The sequence below is a fragment of the Talpa occidentalis genome, unplaced genomic scaffold, assembly GCF_014898055.3.
Source record: "Talpa occidentalis isolate TD23 unplaced genomic scaffold, MPIMG_talOcc4v2.1 talOcc4.3, whole genome shotgun sequence".
In the NCBI taxonomy this organism is placed as follows: domain Eukaryota; kingdom Metazoa; phylum Chordata; class Mammalia; order Eulipotyphla; family Talpidae; genus Talpa; species Talpa occidentalis.
In genome coordinates, this window is record NW_023603184.1 from 83,973,838 (window position 1) to 83,991,348 (window position 17,511).

At 41.3% G+C, this 17,511-nt stretch overlaps 1 protein-coding gene across 4 annotated transcripts in view; it reads left to right on the plus strand.

Moving 5' to 3' along the window:
* Positions 1-17,511, plus strand: part of KIF5C (kinesin family member 5C) — a 167,044-nt gene that overhangs the window by 124,483 nt on the left and 25,050 nt on the right. For all 4 annotated transcript variants that reach the window (XM_054699717.1, XM_037523310.2, XM_054699716.1 and 1 more), the window contains 5 exons: positions 1,313-1,459; positions 8,072-8,260; positions 12,141-12,258; positions 14,320-14,396; positions 15,482-15,591. In XM_054699717.1, coding sequence (XP_054555692.1) covers positions 1,313-1,459; positions 8,072-8,260; positions 12,141-12,258; positions 14,320-14,396; positions 15,482-15,591 — 641 coding nt within the window. The remainder of the gene's footprint in view (positions 1-1,312; positions 1,460-8,071; positions 8,261-12,140; positions 12,259-14,319; positions 14,397-15,481; positions 15,592-17,511) is intronic.

Consider the following 17,511-nt stretch of genomic DNA (forward strand, 5'->3'; position numbering starts at 1 on the left):
TGCTTGCTGTTTTCTTTCTTTCTTTTTTTTTTAAAGATTGATTTATTTATTTATACAAGCACTGGGTACAGTCAGAAGCACGGGAGGGTGAGAGAATTCACCAGAGCCAGAGCGGGGAGCAGAACAGACAGACCGACGAAATACACTGCTGAGGGGAGCAGCGGGTGCGACAGGAGAGGTCTGCGTGCCATGTGGGACCCTCGCCGGCAGCCGGGGATCAAACTGGCGCTGCAGAGGCTGTGGGCAGCTTCTCAGCCCAGCGCTCAACCACTGCGCCACCACGGGAGGCCCGTGCTTGCTATTTTCTACAGGATTGTTTTAGCTAGTCTTTGGTATTATTTGTTCCTCAAGACAATGAAACATTTTCCATAATGGAGTTCTCATTTTCAGTCAAACCAAAGTACTAGGCATGTTCAGAGTACTATTTTTAGTCAGATCGTTAAAAAGAATTCTAGTAAAATAGCTGCATATGGAAGAATTGCATAAATGTCTTTGCATTTACCTCTACAGCTCCATAATTGAGGGGAATTATTTTCTTTGCTGATTGAATTAATACCAAGACATCAAAGAATGGCTATTCTATCAGTATAGAGAATTTAAGTTCGTTAAATATATATAAGTGTATAATATATGTATATTTGTACACACACACACACACACACACACAGTTTGTTAACAAACTTTTTGGTTATAACATACACCAGGGATGGAAGTGAAACTGGTTTGCTAATGTTTGGCAATAAAATGGAGCTTTTGCTTTAGAGTAAGAAACCATCTCCTCTTGAACTTCACTAATTTTGAAAAGAGATGAATAGTGTCTGATTTAGTTTTACTGTGAAGATTATAAGACATTTTCTAAGCTCATTAATGTCCCTTTGGGCATTCCAGACCCATCTATTATTGGGAAGTCAGATGGGAATTTGGAAGTTGTCCAAGGAGCAGCTTTGTTTGGGAATGGAGGTGGGAACGCTTGCAGGTATGTTTAGACCCAGGAGAATGAGGACTGAAATGTAACATCTGGTAGGTAGGAGGATGTGATTAAACATTATCAACCTAAGCACTTCCTTCAGGCTTTATTTATTTCTAATAAAACAAACCTAATTTGCTGACCTGGAATTTGTCATCTGATATGCATATCAGGTCAAGATAAAATCCTCCTCTGACATTGCTGTGCCATGATTTAGTTTGCTTTAAAAGGACTTATGTTGAAATGATACAAAATTCTTTACTACATTATGTTGTTATATGCAAGACTGCATGTCTAAAATTGATGGGTAACCCTTTTAATTTATTGTTGAAATGTGTTTTTCAGACGACTTTGACAACCACACAGCGAGAGCTGAACCAGCTACAAGAGCTTAGCAACCACCAGAAAAAGAGGGCCACCGAGATCCTGAATTTGCTATTGAAGGATCTCGGGGAGATAGGTGGAATTATTGGCACCAATGACGTGAAAACTGTAAGCCAGCCTTTCTTTATTCCTCTCTATAGGCCCTTATCATGGTGTTATCATAAGTTTGTCAGGGTCTGTGTTTTATTTTTCCAGGTGTCCAATGCTAATTTAGCACAGTTCTTTGCATCTGCTGTGTCCTATATTTGAATGACTGAACAAAGAGCTGATTGAATGACTTAGTGAATGATGTTTTGGTTAAGGAGCAGGAGAAAAAGGTACCTTTCAAAAATAGGAAATGTCTTCAAATCTTGATTGACCTTATGTAAATTGGTTTATTTCTCAAATTTGTATGCTGTGGGTTAAACAACAGTTCCAGACTCAGAAATTGTGTTCATTGTGTTCTATGAGAATCCAACAGTGTGAAAATTCCCTAACCAATCAGTATGAATTAGGAAAGCTTTCAGCCGAAAGTAATAGGATTCTAATAGTGAATTAAAAAATAAAGCCACATTTAATTATTCACAATATGAGGAATCTAGGATCTTCTATTTAGACTGCTATTTGTATCACCTTGGAGCCTGTTGAAAATAACACATCTGAGCCACTCCTCAGACCTACTTAATCAGAATCTGCATTTTAATAGCATTCCTAGGCGATTCTTATCCTTACTAAAGTTTTAGAAGCAAATTTTAGTTTGGTGCTATGTGTCAGTAATGTTAAGGATCCAGGCTTTTCTCTACTGCCTTTCTGTTTTCCTCACTTAGCCCCTTCCCTTTTCATATGGGTAGATTTTTGCCACATGGTTGCGAGGTAGCTGCCATAGCACTGATCACATCCTGACACAGTCACATTCACGACAGGAGGGGCTGAAAAGGCAGCTGTTTCCATTCAGTGGGAAGCTATATTCCAGAAGATCCCAGTTGATGTTCCTTTACTGGTCAGAATGGGGTCATTTGGTCACCCCAGAATGCAATGGAAACTCAGAACGCAAAGAGAAATAGGATTATTATAATTGACTAAACCAACCATGAATAAGCCACTGAAATTGTGTACATCGGTGCCGTTGATAACAAGGAAGTAAGGGAGATAGGGAGAATGTAGTATAATGCTGTCCATGAGCCAGGGAGAGAGAGAAAAGGCAGCATCAGCATTGTTATCCCCTATGAACAAGCAACAATTTGCTACCACAGAGAGGTTTTTGAAAAATTAGCGACTTTTGAAGCAAATAGCTTTATGAGGTGTCATTGACATAACATAGGATTTGAGAAATTTTGACTTCAATATTTTGCTACACTCATGAAAGTGTCTCCATAGTGAGAGGAACACATCCTTTACCTCCGGAAATGTGTGGAACTGCTTCTGGCCTTTCTGTTCTGTTGCATTAATTTAATCTTTATGCCAGCACTGTTCCTTTAATTGCTGTAGCTTCATAATAATATTCTGAAACATTGAGAAATGTGTGTTGGTTTTAGCAAACTTGGAAATGCTTTTGTATTGCTCAACTTCCACCTCAGAAGTCCCTAAAATGAAATTTTTGAGTTTAGCCATTAGGCTTACAAAAGGGTGAATTCTACATCAGTCTGCTTTATTGGAGCACTCAGCCTTGCCATTGAGATTGTTAAATGCCAGAGAAGATTCTTCAAATTGCTTCTGTTTATAGACATTTCTGGAAAACATAGAAAGCCCTTCTTGGATAGCGTAATAGCTCCAGGCTTAGCATATATGACCTCTTATAAACCTTATCATTCTTTCATGGGACCTCTATTGTAACTGAATATTTCATGAATCTTTGCAAATGATTTTAATTTTAGCATTAAATTCTTGGTTAGTGTAAGATTAACCCTATAATGTTCCAGTTTGGTGATTGTATATTTGAGGATTGTTTAGTAGCATACATTGGTGTTGAGCTATAAGCTTCTGACATTGTTTGATTAGATGGCCCTCATGATGTGAAAGTGGTGTTGATTTATGGGAGTTGGTGCCTGCTGATAATGATAAAGGAAGATATTTTTATGCTGAGTTCTAAAATAGAACTGATGAAAAATGCTAATGAAATCAAGGAGTGTCTGGGTGCCTGGCATTAAAAGAGTCTTTTCCTTTGGGAATCTGAAGTATGATTGAGATTATTTTTAAATACTCAACTGGATATTTTAAAGATATTTTTGGATTCCAGACATTGGATGTCCTAGTTAACTTCGTTGATAACCTGTTAATTTCATTGATATCTCTCACTTATAGAGCATTATATTCTTAATGGTTCTGTGTTCCTCCCCTCCCCCCTCCTCCGCCCCCTAATTATGACTTAATCATCAGGGCAGTGAGAGCTTAAGGGAGGAATTATGTGACTTTGGGCAGTCACATTTCTGGGCTTCATTTTCATAATTTGCAAAGTGATAAGGTGCATCCAGGATTATCATGAAGGTTGACAACTGAATAATTTCTTAGTTCAGTCATTATGGGCACAAATACTTCCCACTTACTCTGCCTTATTGAGATACAACTGACATACCTATTGTGTACATTTAAGGTGTGTTGATTTGGTTCATGTCATGCATTGCAAAATGATGACCACAATGCTGTTAAGGCCCACTTCTCTCATGTCACATTGTTACTATTTCATTTTTGTGGTAAGAACATTTAAGATGTTTTCTATTAGCAACATTCAAGTAGATAATAAATATTTTAGCTATAATCCCCATGCCGTTCATTAGATCCCCACTTTTGTTAACCTTATATCTGAAAGTTACTACCCTTTGATTATCTCTCTATTTCCCCACCTCCCCAATCCCTGGTAACCACCTCTGTTTCTCTCAATTTGCCTCCTTTAGAGTCTACATATAAGTGATAATCATACAGTGCTGTAGCAACCCCCCACCCCATGCACCTGCTATTTCACTTTTCATAGTTTCAGTTACCCATGATCAACTGCAATTGAAAAACACTAGACACAATAAAATATATTGAGAAGGGGGAAGGGGAGACCACATTTACATAAATTTTATTATAATATCTTGTAATTGTTCTATTTTATTATTAGTTATTGTTAGTCTCTTACTGTGCTCAATTAAATTTTTTCATAGGTATGTTTTTATAATATAAAAAATAATACATAAAGGATTGGGTACTAGTTTTGGCTTCATATGTCCATTGCAGGTCTTGGATTGTATCCCCCATGGTTCCAATTTTAGTTTATGTGCTGCATGAGTAAGCACAATAAATGTATCCCCCATGAATGAAGGGGGCTACAGTATTTACAGTGGTAGGATTTCCTTCTTTTTCATGACTGAATAATATTCCACCATATGTAACACACTTATGTTATATATGTGTGTATATATACACACACATGCACTTTAAAATGTATGATATTCCATTTTACACACACACATACACACACACCATTTTCTTTATCCATTCATCCACTGACACACTTAGGCTAGGTTGCTTTCATGTCTTGAGATCCTGATTTCAGTTGCTTTGGTTATATACTCAGAAAACGTTTTTACTAGATCATGTGGTAATTCTACTTCTAATTTTTTTTTAAGAAGCTTCTATATTGTTTTCCATTGTGGTCAGACCAATTCACATCCCTACCAACAGTATACAGGTTCCCCTTTCTCCACAATCTCTCCAGTACTTAATCTTTCATTTTTTTGAAGATGACCTTTGTAGCAGGTATGAGGTGAAATGTCACTGTGACTATGATGATTTGTGAAGTCAAGTACCTTTTCATGCACCTATTGACCATTTCTGTCTTTCTTGGAAAATTATTCAGTTCCTCTGCCCCATCTTAAAATTTGGTTCTTAGGGTTTTTTTTTTTTTTTTTTTTTGGAATTCTTTGAGTTCTTTATATACTTTGAACATTAATCCCTTGCCAGTTACATAACTTGCAAATATTTTCTCCCATTTCATAGGTTGCCCTTTTATTTTGTCTATTATTTCTTTTGCTATGTGGCAGCATTTAGTTTAATGTAGTTCCACTTATTATAGATAATTTTTTGTTGGTTATGATTATTTGATCGATATCACTCTTTATGTAAGAAAATGAGCAAATCTTGTAAACCTTTTCAATCATTTTATATTTTTGTTCCTAAAACTCTTTTCAGTTCCCACAAGGTCCTCCTGGTAATCTTCTGGGGTGAGGGATAAAGGTAACTTTTGCAGTCTTCCTCAGTCCTTACTTCCAAATCCGACATACCTGAACAGCAAGGAAACAAGTGAATTCATATTTCTCCAGCTCTATTATATCTCGAAACATTTTCAAGTGTCCAGGCAGTATTTTGTTTAGTCAGCAAAACAAGATGAAATCAGGAAATGACATGATGCACTTAGTGGGGACTTATCCAGGTTTATTAGTGAGCTCCCTCCTCTCTTTCATGTTCCTTAACACAAAGACTTGCAGGAATGTAGCCACAAAATGAAGAGAAATTGAGGTAGAGTAAATGGAACGTGTTGGTTATGATACCTATTCTTCTTTTCCTGCCATTCTTTCTTTCTTTGTTCCCATTCTGACTTTCAGGTCTTAGAATGTGAAGTCACCTTACTTGGCCTAGAAATAGCACCTTGCACAGCCACTTCATGCTCTAGAGACTTGAAGCTGAGGCCTCCTCTGTGGGCTGGGAGAAGGCGAAGGCAGACTTTTCTCCTGGATTAGTATTTGTACCGGCTCACACCGTCCAGAGCACTGTTAGAGTCATTATCAGACCCCAGGGAGAGTTATAAATAACATTTCAGCAACAAGCTCCAATTCTTCTCTTTGAAATAACAGTATACTGGAATTACTGAAAGCTTTGAACTTAAATGACTACATATATGAACTCTCAAGTGGTAAGAAACCTCACAGTTAAAACCATTTGGAGTATTATTTTTCTACCATTAGGTGTGGACCCAAAATTCCTTTATAGACCTTCTAGAACAAAAATAGGCTTTCAAAGTTAAGGTTCTGGCTTGAGGAAAAAATATCCATCTCTTACTTTGGAAGGAGCCCATTACTGTATTTTTTTCTTCGTCCCCAGCTCACATGGAATGTGGACATAGATCACAGAGGGTGCTAGCATAAGGACAGAGCTGGGGAAGAGGAATGTCTATCCTTCCTCACGATGCCCTCCTGCTGTTGGTGCACTGATGATCACTGATGGAGGCTGTGAATTCCACATGAAAGGGTTACATGCTCTGTACCTTTTCCAGAAGCTGGACAATGTACAAGGTATAGCTGGTTAGACTAAAGAGGGAGATGCTCAGCCCTCCTTCATGCCGGGCTAATCACAATAGTAGAAGAACAAAACTCAATTTAGGGATTGTAGCCTTTCCTCATCCATTGTCACCATGCTGTTGGATTAAAAAAGGAGTGTGATGAAGAGTGGTAAATTGCAGGCAGTCAGAAATGTAACTGGCTTAGTGGGAACCTCCGTTAATTAAGATGGAATCCCTGTAGATTTTCTTTCTGTAGATTCCGTCTTGTATTGACTCTGTCTTTAACAAATATTGTTGTTGACTTCTTTGGGAGAGGTTGATGTCAAGTTACAGGCTCCCAGTGCTGTCTAGTGGACTTCCTGTCTGCTATCCATCTTCAGGGTTGATGCGCATTTCTTTATTTTCAGCTCCCAAATATTTACTGGAAAAAATAGTCCTTTGAAATCAAGAGTATGATCGCAATAATGACAGAACTAGGCAGTTTAGAGTATACTGCGAAACATAAAAAAATCATAGTTGAAATCTTCATCTTAGAACCAATTGGAACCTCTTCATACAAGCTATGTTATGGACAGCGGTCTTGTTTTCTCCTGAGGTGCTAGGGTGACCTCTGGTGGTTAAACAAAAAATCACACAGTTATTTTTGTTAAATTGGTCAATTGTCTTTTAAGACCATGTTTGCATCTCAGCAGACGGGTTTCTTCTATCCTAAGTATCTTACTGTAATTTTTGTTTTCAATAGAGCTCTAATACTTAGAAACCAAATATGAAAACACACAACAATGCTGATGTCGGAATCTTTTCTTCTAAAGCTCAATTTAGCTTTCTTAGCAGATCTTAAGTAAAAAGCTAGTTTCCTGTCTTCTTGGAAGGGGCAATCATGTGGAGGCAGGGAATGAATGTAGGAGAACCTTCATCTGGAGGATCTTTTGTAATAGCACATTCTAACTCATTCTTTGTGTTTGTTTGTTTGAGGACTATATAGAAAATCCTTTTTTTTTTTCAGCCCTTGCTTATAGAAACAATTAATGCTATTAAATCATTTTTCTTCCTGAATAGTAGACTATAGGGAAATGACTACAATTTTGATTTAAGTTCTTATAGGCCCTCAGTCACCTTTAGGAACATTGGGCCTCTTTACTCTTCTAGGGATATCTGACATTGAATGGAATACCTCATCAAAGTTGCCTCTTGTTTCAGTCTTAAAATCTTTTTCTCCTGATATCTCTTTTATCTTAAAAATCAAGTGTTATGAAAAACCTGGTTAATTGAAGATCATATCTAATGGAGAATTTTATCTCAAGATTTCAGAGAATGAATTTGAACATATAGCACTTTTCAGAGCTCACTTCCAACTGTGGTCCTATAATTAGAGCTTCTTAACCAGAAACCCACAGACATTTTGAGGATCCATGGAGAGGTTTCAGGGACCCAAAGAACCTCTGGATTGTAGACAGAGTTGAGTGTGTTCCCTCTTGTAACAGTTGGCAGATGTGAATGGAGTCATCGAAGAAGAATTCACCATGGCCCGCCTGTATATCAGTAAGATGAAGTCGGAGGTCAAGTCCCTGGTGAACCGCAGCAAGCAGCTGGAGAGCGCCCAGATGGACTCCAACAGGAAGATGAACGCCAGTGAGCGGGAGCTGGCCGCCTGCCAACTGCTCATCTCCCAGGTAGGTCGCCCTATCCTCGTCATTTCACACTATGTTCTCTTGAAACCAGCTTCTTCCTGCTCTTACTGGGCCAATAGCGCATTATTGTGAGACTTGATGGGCTTTGCTTTGCAGTGACTTGTCTGTGGTCCCCAAAGTAGTGACAGCCCAGGGTTAATCTTACGACTCAGACTCAAATTTGTTGTGGGAGTGACCTGAATTACTATCTTCAGTTCCTTTGTACTTCAAAGCATTTTTCAATTAAGACCTGTCATATTGGCCTCCCCCGTGGCACAGCAGGTTGAATGCCATGTGGTACAGCTGTCTGCAGCCTCTGCAGCGCAGGTTCGATTCCCAGCCGGCCAGGGAGAAACCCACATGGAGTGGCAGACCTCTCCTGTCTCATCTGCTGCTCCCCTCAGCAGTGTCTTTGGTCTATCTGCCTGTTCTGCTCCCCACTCTGTCTCTGGTGAATTCTCTCACCCTCCCGTGCCTCCCGTACAAGTTATATTTGAAGAATATGTATTTTGGCAATTACATTTTGGATTATCTGTTCTCCTGGAACATAAATTATTCCCTTTTTTAAAAAGATTTATTTTTTTATACATACAAGAACTGGGGTACAGGCCAATGTGCAGGAGGTTAAGAGGATTCACCAGAGACAGAGCGGGGAACAGAACAGGCAGACTGACTGAAATACACTGCTGAGGGGAGCAGCGGGTGAGACAGGTCTGCCATGCCTATTCCTTTTTTAATGGATGTAACATTGGTTTCCAACCCTATATATGATTTAGAGAAATAGGTTCACACCTGCTCAGATGTGTGTTGCCACACCACACTCGCCACCAAGTACCTCTAGGTCTTTACCACAGATCACTGGACCACCTCTCCCCTGCTTTTCCACCCCTGCTGTCCCTCCCCTTAATCATTTTTAAAGGATACATTGATAAAATTCTACCTAGCTACCTATGGATAGGTAGGTAGATAGATGGAGATATTTGATGAACAGACAAGATGAAGTGAAATCAAAAACACCTATCAGCTAAGGCACATTCCTTCATCTTTTAATCTCTGCCATAGGTCCAATTTAATGCTGGGAAGCAGAAGCTACTACTGCAGTACTATTACTAATAGTAGTAGCAGGTAACATTTTTTGGGGTGTTTACCATGTGCCAAATGCTGGGCTAAACACATTATCTCAACAATTGATCTTAGAAAACAATCCAGGCAAAGCAGACTTTGTTATTGTTCCTGTTTTTTGGATAAGGAAACTTGAGAATTAGAAATAATAAGTATGTTTTCCAAATGCATACAGCCAGTGAAGAGCTGGAATTCAGACTAAAGTTTGTTAACTCTCATTGTTGAAGGGACTTACAGGCCCTAGGGCACAATTCATTGTGAACAAGGCTGCTCTTTTCCCCTCTGGAATGGCATTTCCATTTTAGTAAGATGATTACAGAAAACAGCCATCTAGTTTCGGGTTTGCCACTGATATCTGAACTTGGTGTTTGGAATTTCGGGTTTCTATATGTGGCCCAATTTATGCTGCTCACTGCCTTATATCAAGGATTAAAACAGCTGAAGTCCTTTGGGGGAAACAGATTCTTCCATGGAGTAATGTGTCAAATAACTCTGAATGGCAAATACATGCTTTGTACAGGTCTGCTTTCCCATAGTATATGTCAGTCATAGAAACATCTCTAATCTCCTTGTCTCTGACCATTTTGATCTCAGAGGTGCAATTTTAAAGCAACAAAGTGCCATTTTATAATTAACATAACTACAGAAATTTATTAAGAAGATTATTCACTGTTGGTGTGTGATAGTGAAATTGATTCATGTTGCTGGAAAAAATACAATTTGATCAGTTCGGCTGGAAAATACCTTGGAAATCAAAAACCATAATAATTTACAAATACTGTGGTCCAGTAATTTCACTGATAGTAGTACCTTTTTTATTGTCAATAAAATTGAAACATTTTCAATTCAAATAGTATTTCCTGATTAAAAATATTTAAAGCTTAGATGCAAAATATCAAGAGTATTACTTTATAATGAAATAAAGTATCCAAATAAAGTATTTGATAGACTAATAATAGTTATGTGGAAGAATATTACAAGCTCTTACCAAAGAAGTCATAAAATCTCTTCATTTAGTAAGTATAGTTATATAAAGTCAAAAGAAAATGCTGAGTTATATTTATGCTATGCTTTGCAACTATGTAAAATATGCATTCATAAAGGGGATATTAGGGGGATAGTTAATAAGTTAGAGTGGTTTTCAGATGAAGAGTACACTAGTTTTTCTGGAATTGCTTTACTAGTTGACATTTTATAATTTATAAAAATTACGAAAGGAGAGAAAGTTGAGAAGAAATATAAATATTAGGCTACAGTGTACCTCAGATATGCTTTCTAAATCACCTGTTGCGCTGACAGCGTGTTCCTTGGGCAGTCCTGCCTCTTACGCGTGGAGGCCAGAGTAGAGGCCCTGCAGCCCGCAGCCCTCTCACTGCCTTCTTTTTCGACCTGGACATACCAGCCTCCATGCCCAAGTTCCTTCTGCACTCTCTGTGAACCGATGGAACTGTGCCACCGTGTCACCTGTAATCAGCAGTGTGAATGGATTGTGGCAGCATTTAGCACCAGGCCTGGCAGTGACTTGGGGTCATTATAGATTCTCAATACTCAGAGTGTGTTCTGGAAGGAGACGTGGGTTCCAGGTGGGCACACTTCCTCGGCCTATCAATCCTTTGCACAGTGAAGTGCAGCCTAAGTGGGGTGTTCTAAAGTCTGGGGACCCTACTTGCCTAGGTCTTAGAGTGACATAGACTTTGGATGTGTAAGAGCAGAGTCAAGAATATTGGGGTGTTTTGGGGTTAAAGAATGCCCTATTTGTGCTATCTCCATTAGCAACAAGTACAGTTTTCCATTAGGGCTATTTTGTACGTTGCTACAATTTGTGCAAAGCCCATGATTTAATCATTATATTCTGGGATCCAAAGGAGCAGAAGCCTTGGCTCTTTGTCTTCTGGCATAATCTAAGGAATATTTAGAAATAAATATCTATCTTCTTTGTTTGCACTTATCCTACCAAAACCAAGGCTTATAAAATGACTGTCAACTATGTCCCACTTCCAGAGGTTATTTTAGTAGATCAAGAACTCAGGCTCCAGGAATATCCTTCCTGAATGTGAGTGTTTTGCCTATTTCCAGCTGCCTGGAAGTGACTACTGTCCCTGTTCAGCCAATGATTTCCCATGTATTCCCTTATTCTACTAATATTAGTTACACATCTACTCTATATCCTCATGGAGCGAACAAGTAAAAAAAAATAGAAAATCATGTAGAATTAATTTAGCTGCTGTAAGAAATTGAGGCTTGCATAATAAGGATCTATTCAGGACCATATCTGGGAGAGTGGTGGGGAGGAGAATGTAAAATGCAAACTCCCCGTGATGAGAATTGGTGTGTGTGAAAGACAGAGGGAAAAGATATGGTATTTGAGTTACAAAGATGGACTCTAAGGTGCAACTTCAAAGATTGAGGTCTCCAGCCCTAGGTGTTTTTCCAATCCCTTCTCTACAGCCCACACTTCTCTGTGAGAAAGAAAGCCTGCTTGGTCTTAGGTATCTCACTTAAGTCGGTGGCAGGGAGGTATGTGGCCATGGGCAGTGTCTGTGGGGAATGCAGTAGAGAGGCACCTGCAAGAGGCCAGACAACATCTTACTTGGGGATCCTGAATCCCCAGCAAAGGGCAGAAATATTCACCATTTGGGTGTTGGTCTCCAAATTCAGAACTCAGGGATGCCTCTGTTTTTCCCCATCAGGTGGTCCCAGGCAAGCCTGGGTGACCACTTACTAGTCACTCACTCCTTTTTATCTCTTTGCTGGCTTAAAGCATGAAGCCAAGATCAAATCGCTGACAGACTACATGCAGAACATGGAACAGAAAAGGAGGCAGCTGGAAGAGTCCCAGGACTCACTCAGTGAAGAGCTGGCCAAGCTCCGTGCCCAAGGTAAATAATTGACTGCTTTATAGGTGTCAAATTCTTGGCCTAAATCTGATGCTCTAGTTGGCTTTATTCATGATGTTTTAGTTTTGCTCAATTACAGCATTTTGAGAGTCGCTAAAAACAATGGCATAACTTGGGGGAGAGGGGACTGAAAAAGAGAAACATAAAGAAAGTCTGCCCGCTCCCTGTATCTGCTTCTCTTCATTTCCCTGCTGCCTGAGCAGAATGCTCTTCCTTCTTTACCTCCTGCCTTAAGTCTCTCACCAAGGCCTGCCAGATGCTCGTTTCTTTCTGCCCATCTCCATTTTCATTGTCACTGTCCTTAATTCTAATTAAGGATGGTGGCCACATCCATCCACCAAGAACCCCACCCCCAGTCTGCTCGAGGTTGGCCACCGTGCTGCATCCCAAGGGGCTGTTTTAAAATCAGATTCTGTCTTGTGCCCAACCCATGCCACTGACCTTTTCACAGTGCCCAGTGACTCTTAACACAAAGTCTGAACTTCTACCAACGGCTTACCTGGCACCGTCCACCCTTTGACTAAAGCCCTTCTGTTTTTCCGGGCAGCCTCCTCACTGCTTTTGTTTTGGAAAGCGCCTGATACATAGGAAGCACTCAATAAAGATGAATAAATAACAGCAGAAATTCAAGAGAGGTTACTGTAGAAATGCAGAAACCAGAACGGGATTAACTGCATTGTGGTGAAATGGCAACACACATGTTTTGGGTTGCAGTGGAAATTAATTAAAAGTCCTTTGGAAATATTTTGAAAATGCATAATAAACATAGCACTTTGTATACCTTTTGAGTCCCCAAATCTCAGCTATTCATTGCAGAATTATTTACATTAGTGGGGAAAAAAAAGTCCAACAATCACATGAACTGTTATTTTCTAGAATTTTTTTTTTTTTCATGTCGGAGATGAAGTACATGAGGACTGTGTAGCAGTGCTTAAAATGCAGCCTGAGCTCAAAATTTACATGTGATCTTGATTACAGTTTAAAAATCTGTGGATACTTGTGTTCTAAGACCTGCAAGTTAACATTTGAAATGAAAATGGTTTTGATAGGGTCGTAGGATTGGAGATAAAATTCCTTTTTTTCTGTTACATACTTACTTGCTCAGTAAATATATTTGTTTTGAATGCCAAGGCAAATTTAAAAAGAGAACATGCCCACCCCTGCGAACTCTGACCCTGTATTATTTTCTTTATGTGATAACAAGTGAATGTTAAGAATATAACCCTCCACCCAGAACTTGACATAGTCAAGAACTTTTCTCTTTTGCAAATGATTTTGGCAGTGGTAGCCCTGAGCAAAAAGAGAAGCGAGAAGACCTGAAATTTATTAAAAGTGCAACAGACCAGAGGGAAAATGTGATGCTGTGGATGTCACTTCTTAAACTGTTTTGCTCCCTCCACCCCCAATTCAGACTGCCCATTGCCCATGTGCCCAGAGAGCACCTCTGATCTCTGAGAATAGGCTGGCCAGCCCCCTGGAGGGCATAACGGCAACCCTGTGCCGAAACTGGGGCCTTGTTCTATTTAGTCTGGAGAATGTTTCTTCATGTTTCTGTTCTCCTTGTTCTTATCCTTAGAGTTTGTTTTCTTGCTCCTGAGTCTTAGAGAATAAACAGCTTACCCACGGGAGGTAAATTAGCTCTTTCTGGAATTCTAATGGTGGCACGAATCCATATGCCCATGAAATCCACAGGGTGCTTTATAATGGACAAAGCACAGGTGCACATGTTACTTCAAGAGCTGCTCACCAGGGCAAGGTGGGGAGCCAGTCCCCGAGGTGTAGGGTGATACATAGCCAGGTCAGTCTCAAGTGGGCCCCCACATAGGCCCTCTCCCCTGTAATCACTTCTGTCACCCAGGACATGGGTCATCTCCTAGCAGTGGCTTTACAGGGTATCCTGCAGGCACGTGCCTTGATGATATGGTTGTGACTGGTGATAGAAGCTGATGTTTCACTCCATTGCCATTTTTCTTTTTTAATTTTGACCTTTGGGTGTTTGTCCTGCCTGTTAAATGTTAAATTATCATTTACAATTTAAAACAGAAAAAATGCATGAAGTCAGCTTCCAGGACAAGGAGAAGGAACACCTGACACGACTGCAGGATGCTGAGGAAATGAAGGTGTGTACAGCTGCCCCTCCACCAGGCCCAGCATGTGCTTGGCTTGGATTTTCTTGTTCTTGGAAAATCTGTCCTCATCAGAGACGTGTGTGGCAGTATGGGGGGGGGGGGGTACCAGTGCCGTGCATTTAGAGCCATTCCCAGAGTGTGGCTTGGCTGAGAAATGAGATGAAGATGGAGGTACCCAGGACCCCCAGGAGTCGGTGAATAATAGACTGCATTAGTGCGTTTTTCTTCACTGTTACTGATGAACAGAGAAGGAGCAGCAGCTGCCAGTCACTGCAGGGTCACCACACATTGGGGCTAGCTTCTGAAGAAATGCTCACCCCCTCCTTCAAATGGAAGAAAACATTTCCCCTTTTTTTCTTTTTTTAAAGAAATGCCCCAAATCTGAATTTCTATCTTAGTTATCAAAATCTTTATTCTTGATCACATTTTAAAAACAATAAAGGAACATGTAGAAAAAATGGTTTGGAAATAAGAGTTTTTAGGTGAAGAAAAGGAGATATGAGACAATGTAGGCTCTTGATTAGCTTTAGGCAAACTTCAGGCCCTTCAGTGTAAGCCCCAGTGCAGGCGATGCCCATGGCGTGACCCTGTTCCGGTCAGTAGCATAACCAGGCCTTGCCTGGGTGGCCCTCCCCTGGTTTCACATTGCTTTGAGGAGGAAGTCTCTTTTGAATCATAAATCTGTGCAATGGTCAGGGCAGGGCTAGTTATATAACATTTACAAGTGAGGAAGTGTGGCTCACACAGGTTAGTGACTTCTCTGAGGTTCCCTGGCTGGTAAGGGGTTTGCGTCCTCTGAATGACCTGACTAGAGAAGCCAAGTAGCTCAGGTGAGCTGAGCTGTAGAAAGTTGGGGAAGAATTATTGATGGGCTAATTTGCTTCTGAGGCCCACTCAGTTTTATAACATCCTGGAGTTTTGTTGTCCAAAGGTAGGTTCTGGGACTCTCCAGTTTGGGGATCTGACAGCTGAGGGACATGTGGGGTAGGCGACAGAAGTAAGTGATCCAGGGCTTGTCACTGAGTGGGCTGGGAGCCAACGAGTAGATGACACATTTCTCTTGGCCTGGGTTGCAGAAGGCACTGGAGCAGCAGATGGAGAGCCACCGGGAAGCTCACCAGAAGCAGCTGTCCAGACTTCGAGATGAAATTGAGGAGAAGCAGAAAATCATTGATGAGATTCGGGAGTGAGTTGGCATGGGGTTCACAGGACGTGGGGGAGGGCCTGGCTCTTTGGCCAACGTGGAAGAACACGGATTATAACTGAGCATCTTGACAGCTTGCCCGGTGGGCTCTGTGCTCTGCCCTGTGACCAGCAGCAGGACGTGCTGCTTCTGATAGCTGTTCTCCTTTCTGGAACTGAGCCTTGGAGGGCTCTGATGGAGCAGGTGGCAGGCGGGCCCAGATGCCCTTTCTGGTCCCTGCAGAGCAGGGTCATGTTGGTGACTCAGCTGGACAGACACAGGCCTCAGTAGGTGGGAACACTGCATGAAAGTATGAAAAAAAATCTGAATTGGTCCTGAACTTGATTTCTTTTTTTTCTTTTTTTTTTTTTTTATAGAGGCATGTTTTATTTATTTATTTATTTGTTTGTTTTGTTTATACATGCACTGGGTACAGTCAGAAGCGCGGGAGGGTGAGAGAATTCACCAGAGCCAGAGCGGGGAGCAGAGCAGGCAGAAGGACCGAAGCACACTGCTGAGGGGAGCAGCGGGCGGCAGGAGAGGTCTGCACGCCATGTGGGACCCTCCTCCAGTGGCCGGGGAGCAGCCGGGGATTGAACCGGCGCCGCAGAGGCCGCGGGCAGCTTTGCAACCCAGCGCTCAACCGCTGCACCACCGGGGAGGCCCTGAACTTGATTTCTGATAAATTAATAAATATTCCAGAGAAAACAGTCAGCTCCTACCTCCTTCTCACCTAAACATATACAAGCACAATGCACAACTCTAAGCCACTGGGTCTCCAGGACCCACTGTCATGTGTCTGCACTTGCTGTGAACCTGTGGCATTCGCCAGGATGACATCATTAATTACAGCGTGACTTTGGTGTGCCCCCCACCCCTGGCCATTCCCCTGTCCTGCCCTCTCCACTGAAGAGTTCCTGCCCCATAGTGACCTCTGCCTCATCGGCACCACAGAAGGCTCCCAGCTGGAGGCTTCCTTCAGGTTCCTACCCTGAGGGTTCTTAACATGTTGCCCAGTGGGTTCCTTGGCAATCTTTGAATATCTTTGCAGTATAATATTTTTGAAAACACTAAGTAAAAGAGAAAGTTCTCCTGCTTTCTGTAGATGAAGAAATAGATGTCTATAAGGGAAGCAAGATTACACGATTTACTTAGGGTCACCCTGCTAAAGAGGAATCAAACTGGAGTTAAAGTCTAATTCTCCCTTCTGCTGAGCCAATCCTCCTTTCAGTGGGTGTGAGTTGCTCACATAGTACATTTGCATTTTGGTAGGGGAGAATGGTGACGCAGGCAGAGGTGTTAATGGTGCGATCTGGGCTCCATGTGCAGTCTGCCGAGGAAGGCTCTTTGCCTCTCTCCTTCTTCCGACCGCTCCCCACCTCCAATGCTATCATTTGTGTTGTGCTTTACCCTTCAAGCGTGTCTCATGTTCATTATTCTGATTAATCACCCTTGAAATGTTCAACTGGAAAGGGAAAAAGAGCAAGGGAAGGAAGGCTAGAAAGAGAGTGGGTCGGTGAGCAAGTTAGCTGGTGGGGAAGTGCCCTTGGCCTGCACCTTTCAGATGGACTCTGGGTTTTCTTTTTGAGAGTGTGTGATGTGTTCCTTCAGCCAGGGAGGCATGGCTGCATAAAAAGCCTTCATTGTAAGTCCTGAGCTCATGTGAACATTGACCAAATGCCCTAGCTAGATGGTGGGGTTTCTGTTTTGCAGCAGATCTGGATGGTTTTGTATTCCCTATCTCTGCACGTCCCCCTCGAAGACTTCACATGGAACACTCCTGTGTTCCAGGAATTTGGATTTGGGAGATGTTTTCAGAACATCACACCAGAGAGGAAGGGAAGGTTGAAATGGCCAAATAAGGCTCCCTGAGTGGGTGCATGACATCTGTAGGGCAGACAGCAGAATTCTTCTGACCAGGCT